Source organism: Sceloporus occidentalis, unplaced genomic scaffold (assembly GCF_023333645.1).
Source record: "Sceloporus occidentalis isolate IW3139 unplaced genomic scaffold, rSceOcc1.0.p SCAF_3, whole genome shotgun sequence".
NCBI lineage: Eukaryota > Metazoa > Chordata > Lepidosauria > Squamata > Phrynosomatidae > Sceloporus > Sceloporus occidentalis.
This window is the reverse complement of record NW_028316983.1, coordinates 173,717,095-173,737,436: the sequence shown is the minus strand read 5'-3', so window position 1 is coordinate 173,737,436 and position 20,342 is coordinate 173,717,095. Positions and strand designations below refer to the sequence as shown.

The following is a 20,342-nucleotide window of genomic DNA, read 5'->3' as shown; positions in this document are numbered from 1 at the left end:
TGGGGCAAGAACGGGTGGTGAGGAGCTGCCTGTCTGTATGGCCCCAAGGTGTCAACAAGACAGGGCAGGGTAATTATCTGGCAGATAATGAAGAGGTCTTTTTTTAACTGGAGAAAGTTTAAATACTTATGGTGACATTGTTTTTCCCCCACTGAACATGCTCTTCAATGTTCTCTTGCATCACAAAATTCAAATAGTGAATGTAACCTAGCAATGTTCTGCATAGTGGTTTCATTTATTTAATTCAGCCTACCATGAAGAATAAAAAGTATGTCTTCTTTTTCTCCATTTCAATAAATGGCCATGTTATGCTACAGTGGAATTCAAAATGTTATTCCTTATCCAATAGCTTATATTTTGGTTTTGTACAGAAGTGGCATGGCATGTAGTTTGTTATTTCGAATAATCCCCTTTTTTCAAAAAATTACATCACCACCTCACCCCACAAAACACACAGAGATCAGTAGAACTTCTAAATAGCCTTAAAGGAAAGAGATGCCATGCTTTGTGCTCAGGCAAAAAGGATTTTAATAACATTTTAAGTCTGGCGAGCTTCTGGATAAAAGCAAGCAACAAAACCATGGGCAGAAAGAAATTGCTTTGGAGCTGGGAATGGATCAGAAAGAACAAGCAAAGTAGCTGAAGTCAAAAACATGAATGGCAGGATTCTGCAGCAGCTAGAAAGGCAAAGCAGGTTAAACAAATGCTATTTGGGCCTGGGGAAAGCAACATGGCTAGAAGTGAAAGCATTTACATCACCTACCCAGCTAAATCTGCTGAAGGGTGATCCTCTCCCCTGCACATACAAGAAACAGAAACAGTGACATGGTGACCACCGTGGAACAATAGACCACTGAAAGTGTACAGGAGAAGAATCCTCAGTAGAAGAGGGTTTCTTTGTTGACTAGGATCAAAGTTTCAGAAATAAAGAGAGATTTGGATACTACCATTTTGAGGTGGTAAAGGGGCTTACAATGTTACTTCAATAGGCTGTAGGTATAGTGGTTTGAGTCTGGGATTTGGAAGCTTCAGATTCTAGTTCCTACTAAACCATGCAACTAACTGGTTGGCCTTGGCCCAGTGACTCGCTCTCAGCCTGACCTACCTCAAGAGTAAAAGAGGGGAGGAGAGAAACCATGAGCTCAGGCAGGATTTAAATGTAGCTTTGTTGTGTGTCTAAGTGATTTCCAACCTATGGCAACCCTAAGGCAAGGGGCTTTCTTGGCAAGATTTGTTCAGAAGGGCTTTGGCATGGCCTTCTTCTGAGGCTGAGAGAGAGTGACTCACCCAGTGGCACAGTTGGGGATTTGAACCCTGGTATCCAGAGCCATACTCCAAATAGAGAAGCTGTCACTATGTAACTATTTGAGGGGAACTAATTAATAATAATAATGATAATAATAATAAATTCAGTTAATCAAAACCCCTTTTCTTGAGAAAAGTTACTGACAAATTATTAGAGAGCTGAATTTTAGGTTGCCAATTGCCTACAGAAGTAAAAAAAAATAAATATTTAGCCATTATTAGTATTTTCATGTAATTTGATTTGGATATTAAGATAGGCTTCTGTAAAAAAAATAGTAAAGATCATTCTGTGTTGTAAATGTAAAGGACATGCTTTTATCTATGATGATACAAGCCCAGCCTTAGGTGACCAAATTTGCAAAGATCTCTGGCTGAGAATTAGTTCAAGACCAGTTTTCCCATGAGCATTTTAGAGTACTGTTAAACTACTCCTATGTTTCTTACTATTTTTGTATTCTGAAATATGCCATAACATTTAATACATGTAATACAATCAGAAGAACTGCCTGGAATGCTGTGGTTCTTTGGATTCAGTGGTGTTACTTAAAGTAAGGCACAACTGGTAACTATTAATCCAAACTGATACTTTGGGTCTTAGAAAAAGCTTGGACTATTTGTCTTCCTTCGCAAACTATGTGCAATAAAGAGGGCTAACAGACTGAAGCTGAGTCCTGATGGGACAGTATCTGTGGGTCAGTGAGTCCAAGGTCTGAGTCTCATGTTGCTTACCTCTTCTGGATGGTGTTATACTCCCTCTAAAGAAACAGATACATCACTGGAAGATTCTTCTAGATCTCCCTCTGCCTCTGGATGTGCTGGGGATTTCAGTGATTTGGAATACCTATTACCAGCTTTGATTGATATGTCGGCTCCACCCATTGTCAGCCTTGCTACTGTTATTCACGCACAGTGACTATTATAGACTACTATAATGCACTTTTTGTCTTTGTGTCTGGTTTGGAAGCTGCTGATAGTGCAGAATACAATAGCTAGGATGCTTGGTAGATCACTGATCAATGCACCTGTGCTGAACAAACTGTACTGTCTGTCCATTAGCTACCAAGCCATATTTGTGATACTTGTGTTGACATATAAATCCTTAAGCAACTTGGAGCCAGTATATCTACGGTAGCATCTTTTCAGATGTGTGGCCAGTTGATCCCTGAGATCCTTACCACTGTACAACTAATAGCTGTTGCATAACTTTACAAAAGATGGACTTTTTAGCAGAGGCACACACCATTTGGAACACTCTTCCCCTACTTAATTTGAGAGGCAGAAACAGTCTCAGGTTTTAAATGCCACTTAGAAGTATGCTTATTTACACATGCCTTCCCTGGCCAGTAATGCTCTATTTGTATGACTGCTTTAAATTTTTAAACTGTTTTAAAATTCTTTTGTATTGCCTTTTTGTAATCTATGGTCCCCTCCCCTCACTGTGTAAACTGCTTACAGATTTTGTTATGTTAAAGGGTATATAAATAAATGAATGTACTTTACACTGAAAGAGCACCAGGGGATGTATGTGTGCATGCATGTACACACACACAAATGTAGGTCTAATACACATTTGGGTCCTCAGAGGTGGGACATGAGCTTCTAAGGTGGAGAAATAAGCTGTATAATAAGATACAGAGTTTTGGCTTTTGGAGGGAGAAGTTGGAGTGTGAAGGAGCAACATAGGCATCTCTGGGAGGCATGCAGAAACTCATCAGCAGGAGAAGAGAAGCAGAACTTGCCTCCCTAATCTGGCGGTATAAGGAGGTATGGAGAAATAGGGAAAACATGTTTGCTTGGGTTTTGTTTTTGTTTTTTGACAAAAACCATCTTAACATCTGGAATTGGGCAACTATGGCCTCTTAAAGATGACCCTTGTTAATGGGTGGCCATGTGTCCTCTATTTGAAAGGATGTTAAATGACAGCATTGTTTGGAGATGTCCTCTCTTTAAAGGAAAGTCTCATCTGAATCTGATTTAAAGATAGTGACTAGTAAGAAGAGAGAGCAGCCTGGATTGTGAAGATGTCCATCAGCAGCACCTAGAGTGCAGATTAAGGAGTCACACAGGTCACCCTTTCCTCAGCTTGTTTAGGATGTATTGCACTTCTCTATGATTTATAGTAATTATGTCTCAGTCTCCATCTGTAGATATAAATTAGGACACATACTCTTTGAATAAAGAGGCATCATCATCATCATCATCATCATCATCATCATCATCATCATCATCATCATGCCTTTTATCTATTTGGGGCAATATGTCCATGACTACTCTAACACTGTTCAGGAGGCAAGGAGAAAAGAAACATCCATCTCAGTGTTGCAAGCTCTATGCTTCCACTAGTTTGAAGCTAGGGTAAATATTGGTGAGGAAATGAGGACCCGCCTTGCCTGAACAGAAGGACCTTTTCACTGATCTGCAGGCAGCTGCTTTAAAATAGTGGTGGATAAAATAAGGTGGTGTGTAGCTCACATAGCAGCTTTCTGGAAAAAGTAGATACAGTACCTGTAATTCTAAGTAAAGAGGCCTGCCTCTCTGTATGCTGAAGACCCCTCTAGTACCAATTCTTGTTAAATGTTCACATGATGCTTACCTTTGCCTGCAGGGGAGGAGTTGACCTGGGTGACACCTGAAAAGGAAGTTAAGAGTTAGAATAACTCTTTAAACTATGCAAAGGGATCCTGTAGCACCTCTGAGACTAACTCAAAGACAAATTCTACCCTTTTAAAAATATGTCATTCTAAAAAGTGTTACATTCTGGAGTGTTTGTGCCTTTTTGAGGATATTCCATCCTATAGTCCCTCACGCCCAGTTCCAGCACTTAACAGATGATCTGTCCTTACTTGAGATGTTTGGGCCTCCCCTACCCCAAAGTTTTTTCTCCCTTTCTAAATATTTTCTAGCAAAAATTTAGGGGTTCCTCTGACCTTGCTAGCCCCCATCTATCTGTGAGTGATGCTGTTTTGGATGCATATGTATGAGGTATATACAGTTGTTCATTTCAGGCAGCCAAACATCTTCAGCTGATCCTTCCTGAAGCACAATGCTGCAGAATGGAGTGTTGCTTCATGATTCTAGCTACTCCATGCCCTTTCAATTCCGCATTTTCTGCTCCCCAACCCCACAGAGCAGCCAACATTATAGCTACTGAATCAGTCATTGGGCAACACTACTCTTTAAAATCATATGATGCACACTAGATTCATAGTCAGATCCTAAGCATGTGAGTTTGTGGAGCCCATTCTTAAAAAAGGGGACAGGGGACTGTAGTCTTAATCACACTATTCTCTAATGTGGTGATATGCTGCACTACTCTATATGCTAATAATAATAATAATAATAATAATAATAATAATAATAATAAGTTTCTTTTCTTGTGGATATTGCCATTTTGTCTACATAAATGATGACACAAGGTGAACATTAGAAATTGAGAGTAGGATGATGGTGATGATGTACTAAACACTGAACAAGCTTTTTACTGGACCTTAGTGTTTCAGATTTCATTAAAAATGCCTCTTTGTTCTTCACTGTTCAAAGATATCTGAAACACATTCCAGCACATTTCTAGAGGAAATATCTCTAGATCGAACTCTAGTGGGATCTGAAAACTGTGTTAAGATTGCTCAGACTAAAAATGATCACAACGAAGAGGATTAATGATTTTCAGTAGTCATAGAACCCTTTTGAGATGCCAGCTCCATTACAAATGCCTTTCTAGACCCCACAATAATTTTACTAAATAGGTTCCTCTCAGTTTGGTTCAGGTCTGCCCAGTAAATGCTTTGCTTTGTAGCCCAGTTTCTTAGGTCCTAAGGAAAGAACTGGATGCTGTGAGAGCTATGCTATCATCCTTACATCACCTCCTCTTTCCTTTGATGATTTGAAGCATAACAAAGCACATGAGATATTTTCTTCCCATTTGGTGTGGGATCCTTGACATCCACACGTAGCGACCCATTAACTGGAGCAGGACATTGAAATGGCATGACAGCATACATTTTCTTTCATTATACGTGACTGAAGAAAGAGGCAACAGAGACAGAGCACCTGTTTCCAGCAGTCACCCTGCATCTTTAGTAATGTCCATGCCCTGTTGCATACAATAGACAGTCTTTGGTTAGTTGTAAAAAGCTCTTTATTAGTCTGATTTCTGCCATTTTCAGAGGCTCAGGGGATGTTGGTAGCAGCGGTGGGGGGGATCTCTGATGAAAAGCACAATTTTCAGTCAAATTCTTTCTTTGTGCAGCTGTTCAGCCTGGTTTACAAGGATGAGCCTGAGGGATTTACAAAGCCGCTCACAATCACAACAAACTAAAAATGATTTATCAGACTTAAAAAATAAAATTGGGAGGAATTGTCTTAATAAAGCTGTCACAAATTAAACTCAGCTTGACAAGTAGGGGAGTCTCTCAGCACTTATGAGTCGATGGTAAATTTACATTTTTACAGCTCAGTGTTTTATGCAGAGGTTATATCACAGTTCTTTGACAGTCTAATCATCGAGGTTCAAAAGCACTCTCTACTTTCCCCAAAAGGTGGGCCACAACTTACCTTCATCCTATATCAACTCTCAGGGGATTCATATAAATATTCATGTCAGTAATGTTTGCAGAAGAATTTTAGCCAGAATAAATTATCCCCAAGTGTATTTATTTAAAAAAAATATTTGGTAATGTTTTAATGGAATAGGGGCAAGCATTTCAGTACGACAATACATAATCAGAACTAACTTCTTTTTTCCCCTTGACGTTTTGTTTGTTTTGGCAAATGGCTTCAAAGAATCGTCTTTGAAACTCAAGTCTGTTTTACAAAACTAACATGGGAAACCAAGAGCAGAACATTAAACATAAAGCAAATAAAGGTAACAGACTGGTGTCTTATAAGGTAGGCTGGAAATAGACAACACTGTAAACTTAACAAGTATTTAAAATTATGTGATTGACAATGCATGATTTATAGTCTAGTCCAATGGATGGGAGTTCAATGGGACATTCTCTCAAGTAAGTGTGTATAGGATGGTAGCCTTAACAATAATATTGGCTCTAATATTAAATTTACAGCACTTTATAAATAAAGGTTATTAATAATAATAATATTAGTGATGTGCTACATGCCCTCCAACATTTCACAGATTAAAACCAGGACACATCAGAATGTGGTCAAGATGGTCCAATTTATTAATGAGGAACACAGAAACTAGGAGAAGGTGCAACAGTTTGCTTTTGTCTGAGCCTACTGAGAAGTACAAGATCCCCTCTCCTCTCCCTACTTTTCCATTTTCAACTCAGTTAGCAACAACTGAAGTAAGCTGAAGACAAAGCAGAAGAAGAGGAGAAGAGGGAAACTGTGACATTTTAAAAGCATCTGAAAAGCAGGATGAGAGAGGATTACAGTTCCAGCCCAATCTGGACAATTGGTGGGTATGTTGCTATAAGGCTCTAATATGCATATAGGATCCCTCCTCACAAGACTTATGGGAGATGTTAATACTTCTGTTGAAGAGAATACAGCAGGCTCAAGTGAAGCACATTTGTATATCTATTCGCATGCATGTGGAATTGTGGATATATTTTAAAATATTCTATTTCAACTGACTTTCCAAATTAAATGGAACATACAATATTTGATTATCCTATCAGTAATTTATTCTGCTATATAACTGCTAGGTACTACCAGGTAACTATTGTGATTTTAGTCTTTTTAAGGGATTTTCTTTCAGCCAAAAAATGACTAAAATGGAAGACAAACTTACAATGCTCTTGAAGAAGTGGACTACTGGGTTGTCCTCCACATAATGCCCACGCTGAGACCTTTGATGAGGCAAGGAAGCTACGTGGCTAGCTCTGGCAGCATGGTGATAGTCCTGAAACACAGGATAGGTTATATTTATAGATCAATATGCAACCTGAAAGAAAAATATGCTCCCCTTTGGAAAGCCAGTCTGCATCAATCACATGATTCTTAAGTAAAGAGGAGATGAAAGGAATGGAAAGAGATATTGGATACAGAAGAGCATAAGAAACCCAGTAGATCAGACCGAAGGGCTCATCCAGTCCAGCATACCAACAGTGACCAGCCAAATGGTAGCAGGAAGCCCAGAAGCAGGGCACAAAGGTAACAGCTTTCTACCTGGTATTCAGAGGTACACTGCTCCTGAATATGGAAATTCCATTTTCAACTGGCTAAGGGCCAGTTAATAGACCTACCCATCATATGCAATCCTTTGTGTTCTGTTTCTGTTATAAAAGGAATTCCATGGCAGTGAAACACTTTATGGTTAATATGTCTGATGAAACATCACATTTGCAGAGATCAGTGACTTCTTTATGAATGAGCATCTATCCTATCATCATCACTTCTCCTTGGACCCCTAGTCCTCTTGCACAGCACCTTTAAAACACAGGCATGGGCATTCTGCTATTTATTGATAATAAAGTATGAAGCTGAGTCAGACCCCTGGTCAGTCCAGTGCAATACTCTGTGCTCCGACTGACAGTGGTCCTTTAAGATTTTAGACAGAGGGCCTTTCCATGCCTTGTAACCACAGATCCTTCTTGGGTGTAGATGCTGGGAACCCAAGTGTTTCTGCATGCAGATCATGTGTAGTATTGTCACTGACCTATGCTGGGATCTCGGCATTTATCTCTTGGCAAATAAAAAGGAGAGGTTGAATACAGGTCTTTGTTTCTGGCAGTCCCCAGTTGGTCAATAATTTAGATGCTTAGGAAGTGGAACTATTTGCAAGAGATTAGGCTACTCTGTCCTCTGGAACTGAGGGTGGATACAGAAAGCCATTTAGCATGTGATGGCTTCTTTGTAAACTCACCACACTACAGCCATTTAAGGAACAGGTTAAAAATGTTTAGCTATGGCTGCAGTTAATCCATTTTTAAGAAACTGAAATTGGACCATATGCTATCTAGAGGAGGTTCCGGTACTACCATACCTCCCTGAACATACCAGTGTTATCTGATTTTGGAAACTAAGCAGCGCCTGTTTAGTACTTGAATGGTGGGACCATCAGGAAATACCAGGGATCTCCAGGTATGGCTGGGAAAGACTCCTGCCTGAAACCCTGGAGAGCCGCTGCCAGTCAGAGTTGACAATACTGGGCTAGATGGACCAATGGTCTGACTCAGTATACGGCAGCTTCCTATGTTTCTATGTTTGTTGACACATTGCCAGCTTGTGGTAAATGATAATCTGTATCCACCAAGTCTTAGTAGGGATGTTGGAATAAGAGAGGGAAACAAAGCAAAAAGCAAACAAAACATTGGATGAAGTTGTACTACAAATCTAGATGCTTTCAAGTTACAGACAAATTTTCTTTAGGCATTAATGCTTTAGAATATGTAATTTTTTAAAATGAAATTAATTATGAAGTTACATGCCATAGCTGATGTTAACTAAATGAGGTTGAATATTCTTTATCCCAAATGTATCTAAATAAAAACTGGGCTGCTCAGGTTACAAATATTTTCAGACAGGTTTTCCCTCACACAACCAGTTAGCAGAAAAGTCAACAGGATGCATGGAAAATGTTCAGCTAGGAAAGAAAGGTACATTTTTGTATGTACAAACAGCCTCCACTTTCAATGGGCCTTAATAATGTGAATAAAAGTAGGTGAAACAAAAGAGACTGGACATCATGGCCAGAATCCTGTTGTGATTTTGAATAAATATTGTTACATGAGCAGTTTTGCTTTCTCAGAGGTAGTGCAAGGGTTGCACAACTCTGTTACACCAGTGTAAGTTGTTTCACTCTGTCTAGGATCTACTGTAAGTGTGCACCTTAATGGTGGATGGGGAATTAGGTCAACTGTTGCACAGTGGAAGAGTGGACAGCTGTACTGCTCATTGTGCAGTTGTACTGCTCATCTTGCAAGGTCTTGTGATTGAGGACACTTCAATGCAAAGGATTGTGCTGGAGTGATTCTCTACTCTGCAGAATGTGCTACTCAAGTTGCTCTGGATGGAATCCAATGTCTGGGTGGAAATGGCTATATCAGAGGTCACAATTATTGGCCAGACATTTAATGCTGCCTTTAAGTAATACTTGACATTAAAGAAGAATCATACTTTAATGCCAGGTGCCTTTGATTCCCAAGACTGTAAAGTGTACAAGTATAACCCTGTACAAAATGTCACCAGCCAATTCTGGTTTGGCTATATTGACATAATTTACACTGTGCAACCAGTGAACAGGATCTTGGCGTAGATTAATAGGAGATAATTTTGGAAAGATATACTAATTAAAGTAGGACTTGCAAGATACTATTGCTATTCAGAGTGCTTCTGTTTAGCATACTTCATTCTGTTTCATCCCTCCTTCCTGGTTTGTCATTTCCCTTTTAAATGTCAGTCAGCATTACATAGGTATTGAACATTCTCAGACTTCATGTGCTTATTTTGTTTTAAATAAATACTTTTGAATTTCAGCAAAATCAGTGTTTGAGCCAATTGATAACTCCCATATTCAGCTATGTGTATAGTGGATGCCATTTTGTCTACAGAAGCAATGACACTCACACTTGTTTTGGAAATGGGTGGGAAGTTGTAGTATGGAATGGTCCTGTTGACTGTTCCAGCCAGCCAGCTATGTCCTTTATCTTTCTTCCAACTTTTAGTCATACTCCATGGCTCCTGGTCTTGTTTGGTCCCCATTTAGGGTGCACCACAAGATTTCTGGTATCTCCTTCCTTATGTGGATGATGCCATTTTGTCTACATAGGTGCCATGACATAAAGAATTGAAGTTACTATTAGTACATAAGTATGGTGATGAATTGGTTCAAGTCGTATTTGGTTTATTACATGGTGGATGAATAATATGGTATGGTGCTCTCTTAATTTAGTCTCCCTTTTCTAAAGGTGACTAAGAGCACAATTCAAAGGAAGTTAAATGTGTTAAAGTGTGCTGAATATCTTAGCTTGCATCTCTTAATGTATGTATTTGTAACTAATGTTGCCCTCTATATACCTGAGACTTAGCTACTTGTCCATTCCACCTGAAGAAGTTTAACTTGCAAGCTGTGTAACTTGAAAGCTCCCAGCGTCCTAGACCAAGGGAAGTCTTGTGAGTGCTCTCATGCCTTTCAAAGGTACTGTGAGACTAGGTAAAATAAGGTTTAATGAGCACTGTATTTAATATATGGAATATCAATCTTATGTTCTTGTTGTTAGTAGTATAAACAGACATATACTTAACATTCTGTTCCAAAGTTATCTAAATCAGATTTTAGCACAGCATCTGAATGTCTCATATTTTCTTCTATTGCTAGTCATTTTTAAGAAACTGCTTGCCATTTAACATATCACTTGCAACTTGGGAAAGTAATACTTATCTCACAAAGTTGCATTATAACAGTGCTTTTCAGGCTGTTGCATGCGGGGTACTAAAAATCCCTCTGCCCTCCCACATGTGTCAGGGACTGATACCACATTTAGCCTATCTACTACAACTGTTTTTTTTTCTTTCATGAAAACTTGTAATGGACTGGCAGCCAATAGCTCATGGACAGGCACTGGTCCACAGATCTCCACTTTGAGAAGCACTGCATTAAGAGACTATTTACAAGGGGGTCTGGGATGTCATACCACAGTTGTAATTTTTTTGTTTTTGTTTTTTTGTTCATTTATGTAGAGAATTTGCAGCACCTGTCCATTTATGTGCATTTACTTTTTTTGTGCTAGGCCACATTCTTTGTAATTTGTAAGTGAGAAGCATCTGGGACAGACCAAACCAATACAATTTAAAAATATAGTCTATTACAAATTGATACTTTTTGACACATGTGAAGGTTCAGAATTGCATGAACACAAAAATCTAGCTCTGAAACATCCCTAATTATCTTTAATATGTATATTTTTCCCCAGTAAAGGCTTGATTGTAATTGCTGATCTGTCTGCAAATACCAGTCTCATTTTGGGCCTGTATTTTAGTTAGTGAGGGATTGTCCTGCTGCTCTTCACTAGTCCTGAGCTACTCCAAGAATACCTACTGTCTTGTTCCCATTACCACTTATTTTGTGGACAATAAAACTTAATGGACTTAGTAGGTATTATTGCTGTCTGAGATCATTCTTCCTCAACCAACACTTTCAGGATTCAGAATTGTTCTGATCATTGTCCTCAAGTTTTAAATGAAAATTGCTTTATCCTTTGACTCACATATCAAAATAAACCAAACTGGTAGCGTGATGTGTGGCTATGTAAGAAAAATCTTATGTTTCAACCTGAAGATTCATTTGGTAGCGAGGATGCTCAGAGTAGGGAATGTCAGAATGTTTACAAAGCCACAAAGCACTGAAATAGCCCCTGTGGGATATATTATCCTCCAGGCACATCATTTTTGCTAGAGAGGACTAGAAACAAGGGTATAGCTATATGCATGTATACTTGATGAGAACTGCCATTGAAAGAAATGCACTCTGGGATACAGAAAAAAAAAGTACAACTGTAGCTTTCCTAAATCTTGGCTGTCAGAGAGGCATGGACTTATTGCTAGCAATCTATCACTGGGTAATGAGTTCCCATCAAACGAGTTCCCATTTAAATTTCTGGGACTCCTTCTACATCTGAAGGTCTAATTAGAGAGTTGGATTTCTTAGCTCCTTTTTCACCAGCACGCCAAGAATGCTTTCTTAAAACTGCTTCCTAATCCCCAGTGAAAATTAAGCACAGCCTGCCTATACTTCATTTCAAAGACCTAGTCATGTTAGTCTGGAAAATAAGTATGCAAAGGGGTCTTGTAGCACCTTTGACACGAACTGAAACAACACAGTTGGTAGCCTGAGCTTTCAAAGACTTGAGTCTACTTCCATGCATCTGAGCAAGTAGACTCAAGCCTACGAACGCTCAGGCTATCAGCTTCCTTCTTTCAGTTAGACATTTTGTTTGTTTGTCTCCAAGATCCTTCTAGTCTTTAAGCCCCTTCCTTAAAGGAACAATTTTGTCATGTTTCTGAAGCCCAGGAAAGACTTTTTCTCAGCTTTCAGTTTACGAACACATGCATGTTTAATAGCAGGGCTGGAGGCCTTTGGGGATCTAAAACATATCCTTTGGGCCACATGCAGACAGTGTTTCCCACTGTCCTCAATCCCATGGACTCAGGGTTAAAACCAATGCAGTAGATAAGTCTGTAGTCTCAGGCTGTATCTACATTGTTACAGAATTAATGTCATTTGTCACCACTTTAACTGCCATGGCGTTCTGGGATTTGTAGAAAGCTCTAGCCAGAAAACACTACAGGATCCCATAAGAGGGAGCCATGACAGTTAAAGCAGAGTCAAAACTGCATTAATTCTGCAGTGGGGCAGCAACCTCAGATTTACTGTTTGTGTGGTGTGTTTTTTTTTTTAAATTCAAAATCCCGATGAAAGTGGTCTGTTTTGTCTATTGCATCTGTATTGGGAAAGCTCTTGCCATCCCTAAATCTCCCAGAAAACAAGGTCTGTGGAAATACATCAGAAATGGGGTCATCCCTAGCCCTAGCTCTGGTAACCAAGCAACAGGAATCACCAAGGCAACCAAACAGGCTCAGGTGGATGAAAGCTGGTGGCTAAGCGAAAGTGAGTGGTCAGATGAATCCAAACTCAAGAGCTAATACAAATGTCATTCATCAAACTAAAGGAAGGGACCACCAGACTTGGGAAGAGAGTAGGTGCCACAAACCTTTGTCGCTTTTCCTTGTACCTTCTTTCCTCCCATTTTGTAGAACCAGAGTCCCACAGGTATTTTTTTTTCCCCTTTGAGAACCGCTGAGTAAGCTCAGGATTTTAAAAAGGCTGTTAATCTTCTGTTGGATGGACTGAGACATCAAAAAGAAAAGAACCTATTTTCCCAGGGAGGACATATGGCTGCAACAGGGTTTACATGTCAAGCAGGATGCCAATAATGAAGTTTGAAGTCTCTCCTTCAGTTCAGTAACATGGTTAGAATTCCATTCTTTCTCCACCTTTAATCTATACTGACACTTACCAGTGATCCACAGGGAGGTACAGCCTTTAACTGTGCAGAGGATCTGGTTACTTTTGTACATTTTAACTGTACTGTGCTTTCAAATTGTAAGCTGCTTTGATACCCAATTTTAGAGAAAAAGTGGGACATAAATAAATATACCACCATCATCATCTGGGATTGTGGTTGTACAGAAAAGGGAATTTCAGTTGGTTCCACCTTCTTTTCTTAATAGCCCACCATAAAACATGCATCTACCAAAGTCCTGTTTTCTACATGACCCAACTTTTAAAGGCACAGAAGCTTAAAGCTTAAAGGCAACTTTTAAAGACACAAAAGCTTCTGCACTGACTCTCCAGAATAATGTAATTTTGTTATATTTATATCCCATTTTTCTCCAGTGGGCTCAGAGGGGTACGCATGGATCTTAACCTCCAGTTTCTCCTTACAATAACAGCCAGTATTATGTTCATAGCAGCTAGTCCCACCAGTAGGACTTGAATACAATGGATCTTCCATCTTGTGCTGTCCAGTAACTTATAGAGGCATACTGCTTCTGATACCATAGGTGTCATATAGCCACCCTGATCAGTAGTTGCCCATTGCCCCATCTCCCGTAAATCCATTCAACTCATTTTAAAGCCATTTGGGTTGACAGCTGTCACCAGATATTGGAGCTGTGAAAGCCACTGTTTAACTAAGCACTGTGTGAAGTACTTTCTTTTATTTATCTTGCATCTCCCACTATTCCACTTCAATGGATGGTCTGGAGTTCTAACAAGAGAGGGAGAAAAATATATCCTTACCTATTTTCTACAGACCATGTATCCCACATCCCATTTGCCATTTTCCTAAGCCAAACAGCTCCAAATGTTGTAATTTTCCCTCATAGGGCAGTTGTTCCAAGTGATCATTTTGATTGGTCTTTTCTGTACTCTTTTCAGTTCTACAATGTCCTTTTGTAGGCATGATTTCCATATATAGTCAAACCATAGATTTATACAGGAGCAGTGTATTACTGTAAAATTTATTCTGACTTCCTTTTCTGTTTATGCCCAACATGGAATCTGACTCCCCCCCCCCCCCCAGCAGCTGTACACAATAGGGTTAATATTTTCACTGAGGTATCTAGCAAAACACACTGCCGTGTATAGGGAGATTTCATGTTGGGCATGAACAGAAAGTCAGATTTCATTTTGGGCATAAACAGAAAGGGAAATCATTGCACAACCCCAAGGTTCTGCAGCTTCCTTAGTTGGTCACTGCCACCTCAGATCCCCATCAGTGTACATGTGAAGGTGGGATTTTTGCTTCACTGAAAATCACTTGCATACACTGAATTTGCTTTGCCATTTTCCTGCCCATTCTCCCAGTTTGGTGCTCTGTTCTTACCATCCTAAATAGTTGTCATCGGCAACTTGGTCACCTTACATCCCCCCACTGTGAGAAATGACTATTTATTCCTATTCTCTGCTTTCTGTTCTTTAGGTAGTTTTCACTCTGTAAGAGGACTTCTTCTCTTATCCCATGACTGCTTCAGTGGCTGGGAAGTCCATGGGCTCCATTGGAAAGCCAAATACATTATAACCAGATCACTCCTGTCTGTGTGTTTATCAACACTTGCAAGGAAGTCTAAAAGGTTAGTGAGGCAGGACTTACCTTTGCAGAGGCCATGCAGACTCCTTTTCAGCAGGGCTTGCCCTTCTATATGGTTGACAAACTTATCCATAATAACACTTTCCATCAATTTACCTGAAAGGTAGATCAGGCTGAGAGATAATGACCCTAAGCCATCCAATGAGCTTCACGGCTCAGTGGGGACCAAAACTGGAGTATCTCCAGTAAACAACTCTAACCATTATACCTATTAAAATGGAAGGGGTTTGCAGAGACAGAGGATCAGTCCCTGCTAGAAAGTATCCTAATAACATAGGATAGAGTGCCAATCAGTATTTCTAAGGCGGGTTATAGACCGCCCATTTAGGGCGGGCTGCACCCGCCCCTTTCCCCGGTGTATCGGGGCCTCAGCTGCTAGAACGGCAGCCGCTGAGGCCCCGATCCGCCGCTTTTCAGGCTGCGGGGAAGCAGCAAAATGCCGCTTCCCCGCAGCCTGAAAAGGGATGTCCCTGGGGCTTCAAGCCCCAAGGACACCCCGCGGCGTCGGGGAGAAGGAGAAAGGGGCCGCTGGGCCCCTTTCTCCATTGCTTCGCTGGGTGCAGCCGTCTGAAGGCTGCGCCCAGCGAAGTAAAGTGCCGCCGCAAACCAGGAAGGAGCTCCGAAACGGAGCTCCTTCCTGGTCCATGGAAAGGGTGCCCTAGGCGCCCTGGCGCGGACTGATGACGTCACGTCCGCACCGCCCCGTGTAGAGGTGGCGCGGTCGTGACATCGTCATGGCGGCCCCCTTGTGGAAGGGGAGCCGCCATTTTGTACGGACTCAGTCCGTACTAGGGTTAGGGGGGTGCGGAAGCACCGCACCTTCCTAACCCTAGTATGGACTGAGTCTGTACTTTAATGGCGGTTTGTAAACCGCCTAAGTGTGTATTATAAAACCTAGGGGCCCAAACAGACCAAAATAAAGCTGCTTCAGGTCACTTTGGATGTATACTGTTTAAATGACACATGCATCTTAAGAGGTCAGAAGCTGCACCAAAGCTGAGCTCCAATCTTTGTTTGCAATACAATAAGGCTCATAGACTCCACCTGACCCTATCCTTGTGCCCTCCCAAAGTTTTGGTCAAAACCCCCACAACATCCTTTACCATTGTGGCTGATAAGAAATAAAGTCAGAACATGTGGGAAACACAAAGAAACCTGGGACCCCTCCTCAAGGTAGGTCCTTCCCATCACTTTGATTTTCATATATTAATTTCATTATAGACTCTTTGGGAAAGAAGTTAGAGTCTTCTATTATAATTTGTCAGTCTATCGCTAGAAATGGACACTGGCACACAGTAGGATTTCACAGTGGCTATTCCAAATATCATGAAACACCTGCATTAACTTCGGCAATAAACATATTTGCATTTTTGACACTACTTCTTCAGCAGGTTATTATGTTGCTTTCCTATCTCTAAGCTTCTCTTACATATGAAAGTTGACTTTGTTCAAACCTCCTTCTACCAAAAATGGTTTTGCAGTGAAATATTAAAATTATGATGTTCTGCAGCCTAGTATAGTGTAGCATCATCCAACATATATACCCGGGGCCTTTCACATTAGACAGTGATAGCACCATGATTCCACTTTGATTGTTATGGCAACATCCTACAGAATCCTGGGATTGCATTTTAGGGATGGGTGTTTAGAATTTTCAGCCAGAGAGCAATAGTGCTTAAAAAACCTACAAATCCCAGGATTCCTTAGGATGCAGCCATGGCAGTTAAGGTAGAATCATAGTACCATACTAACTTATGAACTGGCTAAGAACTTTCTCAAAGGTGTTTATCACACTATACTCTTATAGTGCTACTATTCCACTTTAACTGCTCTAGCTGCCTCCTGTTGCATTCTGGGATTTGCAGTTTTAAGGAGGGGTATTTAGAATTATAAGGCAGAGAAGTTCTCTGCCTGAGAATTCTAAATACCCCTCCTTAAAACTGCAAATCCCAGAATGCAACAGGAGGCAGCTAGAGCAGTTAAAGTGGAATAGTAGCACTATAAGAGTATAGTGTGATAAACACCAAAGTGAAGTTCTTAGGGGATGCTGGAACAGGAAAGCACTACTTGATAGTATTCCCAAGGAGTCGGTAATACTGGAATTGATGGCTGAAATGAGAGGTTTTTGTATAAAAAATTAAACAGTATTCTCTGTTAGAATCTCCTTTTAAAATTATTGCATCTCTAATGTGCAGTTACAACCAGTAAGAGAACAGTGTTCCCATACCTTCACTTGGAAGTGTAAAGTTTACATTGGATTAGAAGAAATGGGTGATTCTGTAAGATTCTCATTTATGACTTTCCAGGAAAACAGCAGGAGTTGCTCTGACCTTCAGAGCTGCTGCCATGGTCTTATTACTCCAGCTTCTGCTAGGGCACTTGAAATAGTTCTATTCAGAGGGTGTGTGTGTGTGTATTTTTTGCAGAAGCAATTCACCCTGATTTCAGTAGAACTTGGATAGGCATGGATAGGAATGGAGGCTGTCCTCAGTCTTTCTTTTGTATTGACTTCTCCTTGCAAATTTTAAACCAGATCCTAGTCTGCCATTCCAGCCACACTAGGGCTGTTGAACAAGTGGCCTTCCAAATGATATTGAATTGTAATACCCATCAACTCTAGTCAGCATAACAAATGGCAATGGATGGTGGGAGTTACAGTCCAAGATTTGGTGAGTGACGCTTCCCAACCCTGAACTCTACCATGCTGGTTTTTGTTCACCTGGGGATATTAACCTTTCATATGGCACTTTCTCAAATCGTCAACTGTCCCTTTACTTTTAATTTTTTAAATTGTACTTGGTCATTTTCCATTCTTTAATTTTCTATTATCTTCAGTTATTTCCAGGTTTCAGAACTAGCAGTAACAGCAAACAAAGGAACATTTTCTTGATATCCACTTAAAAGAAAGAGAATCGATAGTACTGATAGAAAGCTAGATATCCTGACAGGGCATGCAACAGTTTCAGAATGCTATCAGTCTTTTTTTTCTTCTTGTTGTTAAAAGCAAATTAGACTGTCACATCAGTGCTATGTTATAACCATATTTATGAATCCCTGTTCTAGAACAATATCATTGACCACATGAAATCGATTCTGAGTTATTACTTCATTCTTGATCAGTGAACATGAGCATGGTAAGCATGAACTCTCATTAGAAGTGAAGATGACTAAACTGAGGACATAACATGCAATTTTGTGATGTATTGGGAAATATGATAATGCTTAGTGCAGTGGAAGGCAGAAGGAAAAGAGGAAAACTGCACTACCGTTGGATTGATTCAGTGATGGAAGCCACAGCCCTACGTTTTCAAGACCTGGGCATGGCAAATGATAACCTGGGCTCATGGTGGTCTTTCACACTGAGGTTCACCATAAGTTGAAGTAGACTAGATGGCAAATAACAACAATTTTGCAGGATGTCACACTGTCTTGGATTATATTAAACCCTTGTGCATGCAAGTGCATGATACTGTCACACTAATTTTATACATAGGCACATAACATTGTGATTTTATTTGCAGTCAGGTAATATAGTAGACTGGAATCTACAAGAAATTTGAAACAACATTCATATATGTCATTTTAATATCTGTGCATTTTTTAGGAATTTCTAATCTGTAGGTATTGTTTCCTAGTTTTTTCCCCAGGGAGGGGGGCAGGTTTGTCTTTGAGGTTTCTCTTCTTTTTCCAAGCCATAGCTATGAACATGTTTCAGTTGCAGCTGACTTACACTACATGCAACAATCTATGTGGAAACTGCATGTATATCTATGATGGGTGTATTTGGTTTAATATTTGCAGGATCTCACTTCACTGTTAACTAGTTAGGACTGTTGTCCTGCCCATATACTAAGTTTACAAACCCTGATGAAAAAATATCGTTAGTTTGGATGCCTTTAACTCTTTAAATTCATTATAATAAGGACTGGTCCTCAGTACTGTTTTTTGACTAAGCAAAGATGTTAATAGGTGAGTAATAGAATACAGGATGTTTCTCCATATGGGTTATTAACCTAGATACATTTCTTCTGTATTTATTTATTACTACTTTATTAAAATAGCTATATCCTGCCCTATACCTAGGGATCTCTGAGTGAGATCTCAGATAATAAAACAATGGCAAACAATTATAAAGCAATATGAAATAGTTTTAAATGTCAAAACAAAGGTACAGTAATCTACAACCCAGTAGGTCAGACTCAAAGCTTGGCCACTGGACCCTAAACATTTGTGAGCAAATTTTAACTTGGCATCAAAATGAAGCCAGTTTTTGTACCAATCAAGTCTGTGAGAAGAGAACATTGTACAAAGAAAGATCTGAGATGGTGGTGATGGTGATCAGGATAAGTAAATCTTCTCTGTGTACTTATATCATATTTCTCTCATTTTGGCATATTGCTCTCTAGCTTTTTTAAAAAATGGGATTGTTCCTAGTGATTTTTATTTTTAAAAGAGCAGCATTATTCTGACTCATAGTTTGTTACTGCAGTAAGGTGTAGTCCTATGCTACAGATAAAAATATTCACGTTTTAAAAACTTTTGCATATACTGATATTCTGTGTGTCATTTTTTTTTAAATGATGGAGGTAGATATCAGAAGGATAATGGAAAATTTAACATTTCTAGTGACTTTCATTGATGGAAGTACTTGAAAAAGTATATAAAAGTGATCAAAACCAAATAATTTAAAATAAATCCAACCATCAAAGATCCATTTTATTATTGTTGGTTCAATTATGTAATTCAGTGAGGAGTCTTACACGGGTGGAATAGATTGATAATGTAGGAAATGGTTTTTATGTTAGCACACCATGCCACAGACCAGTTGCAGTAGTTGTGATTACCTATCCCTACTTCATTACTTTATCAAAATCACAGGGAGGTGACAACCACATTACACCAGCAACCTATGACTAAGGTCAGCTTTTGTCACATAAAAAGCAAAAGCCACCACTTCCAAGCTGAAATGACTCATTGGGTAGCCATAGGTAATGTAGGCCACATACCAGTCCTAAGTCTTTTAGCCTCTGTTCCACATAAATGTAATTCATAATTTTTCATGATGAAGCAATCCTCCTTCTCATCCTTCTGTGTATATGCTGTTGATAATACAGGTCACATTGCAATAGATTTCTCTTTCCTCCACTTACACTCTCCCATTCTTGTTGTTTCTCTCTTTTATTTCCACAGTTATGGACAAGTATTATGTTTTGAGGATTATTTATTGAAACAGCAAGTGATGTTCTGATAAGAGAACACCTGTTAGGTCTTTTGAAAAAACATACAGCTCAAATCTCACTTTTCAGATATTTGTTAAGGAAGAGGTAGGAGGCCTAATCAAGCTTTGACTTTTTTGAAGCAAGGAGAAAAGGCAAGTCATTATTCAGCTAAGTATAGTTAAGTTTCCACCTATCACAAGAA

The 20,342-nt window shown here is 39.6% G+C and overlaps 1 protein-coding gene across 3 annotated transcripts in view; it reads right to left on the bottom strand.

Annotated features, from left to right (window-relative positions):
- The window catches only part of MBP (myelin basic protein), a 138,425-nt gene that overhangs the window by 8,731 nt on the left and 109,352 nt on the right, over positions 1 to 20,342 (bottom strand). For 2 of the 3 annotated variants that reach the window (XM_089516909.1, XM_089516908.1), the window contains exons 5-8: positions 10,288 to 10,419; positions 7,061 to 7,171; positions 3,899 to 3,934; positions 764 to 796 (exon numbers count right to left, since the gene is read on the bottom strand). In XM_089516909.1, the coding sequence (XP_089373035.1) occupies positions 764 to 796; positions 3,899 to 3,934; positions 7,061 to 7,171; positions 10,288 to 10,419 (312 nt within the window). The remainder of the gene's footprint in view (positions 1 to 763; positions 797 to 3,898; positions 3,935 to 7,060; positions 7,172 to 10,287; positions 10,420 to 20,342) is intronic. The other variant, XM_089516910.1, reaches the window with a different exon arrangement.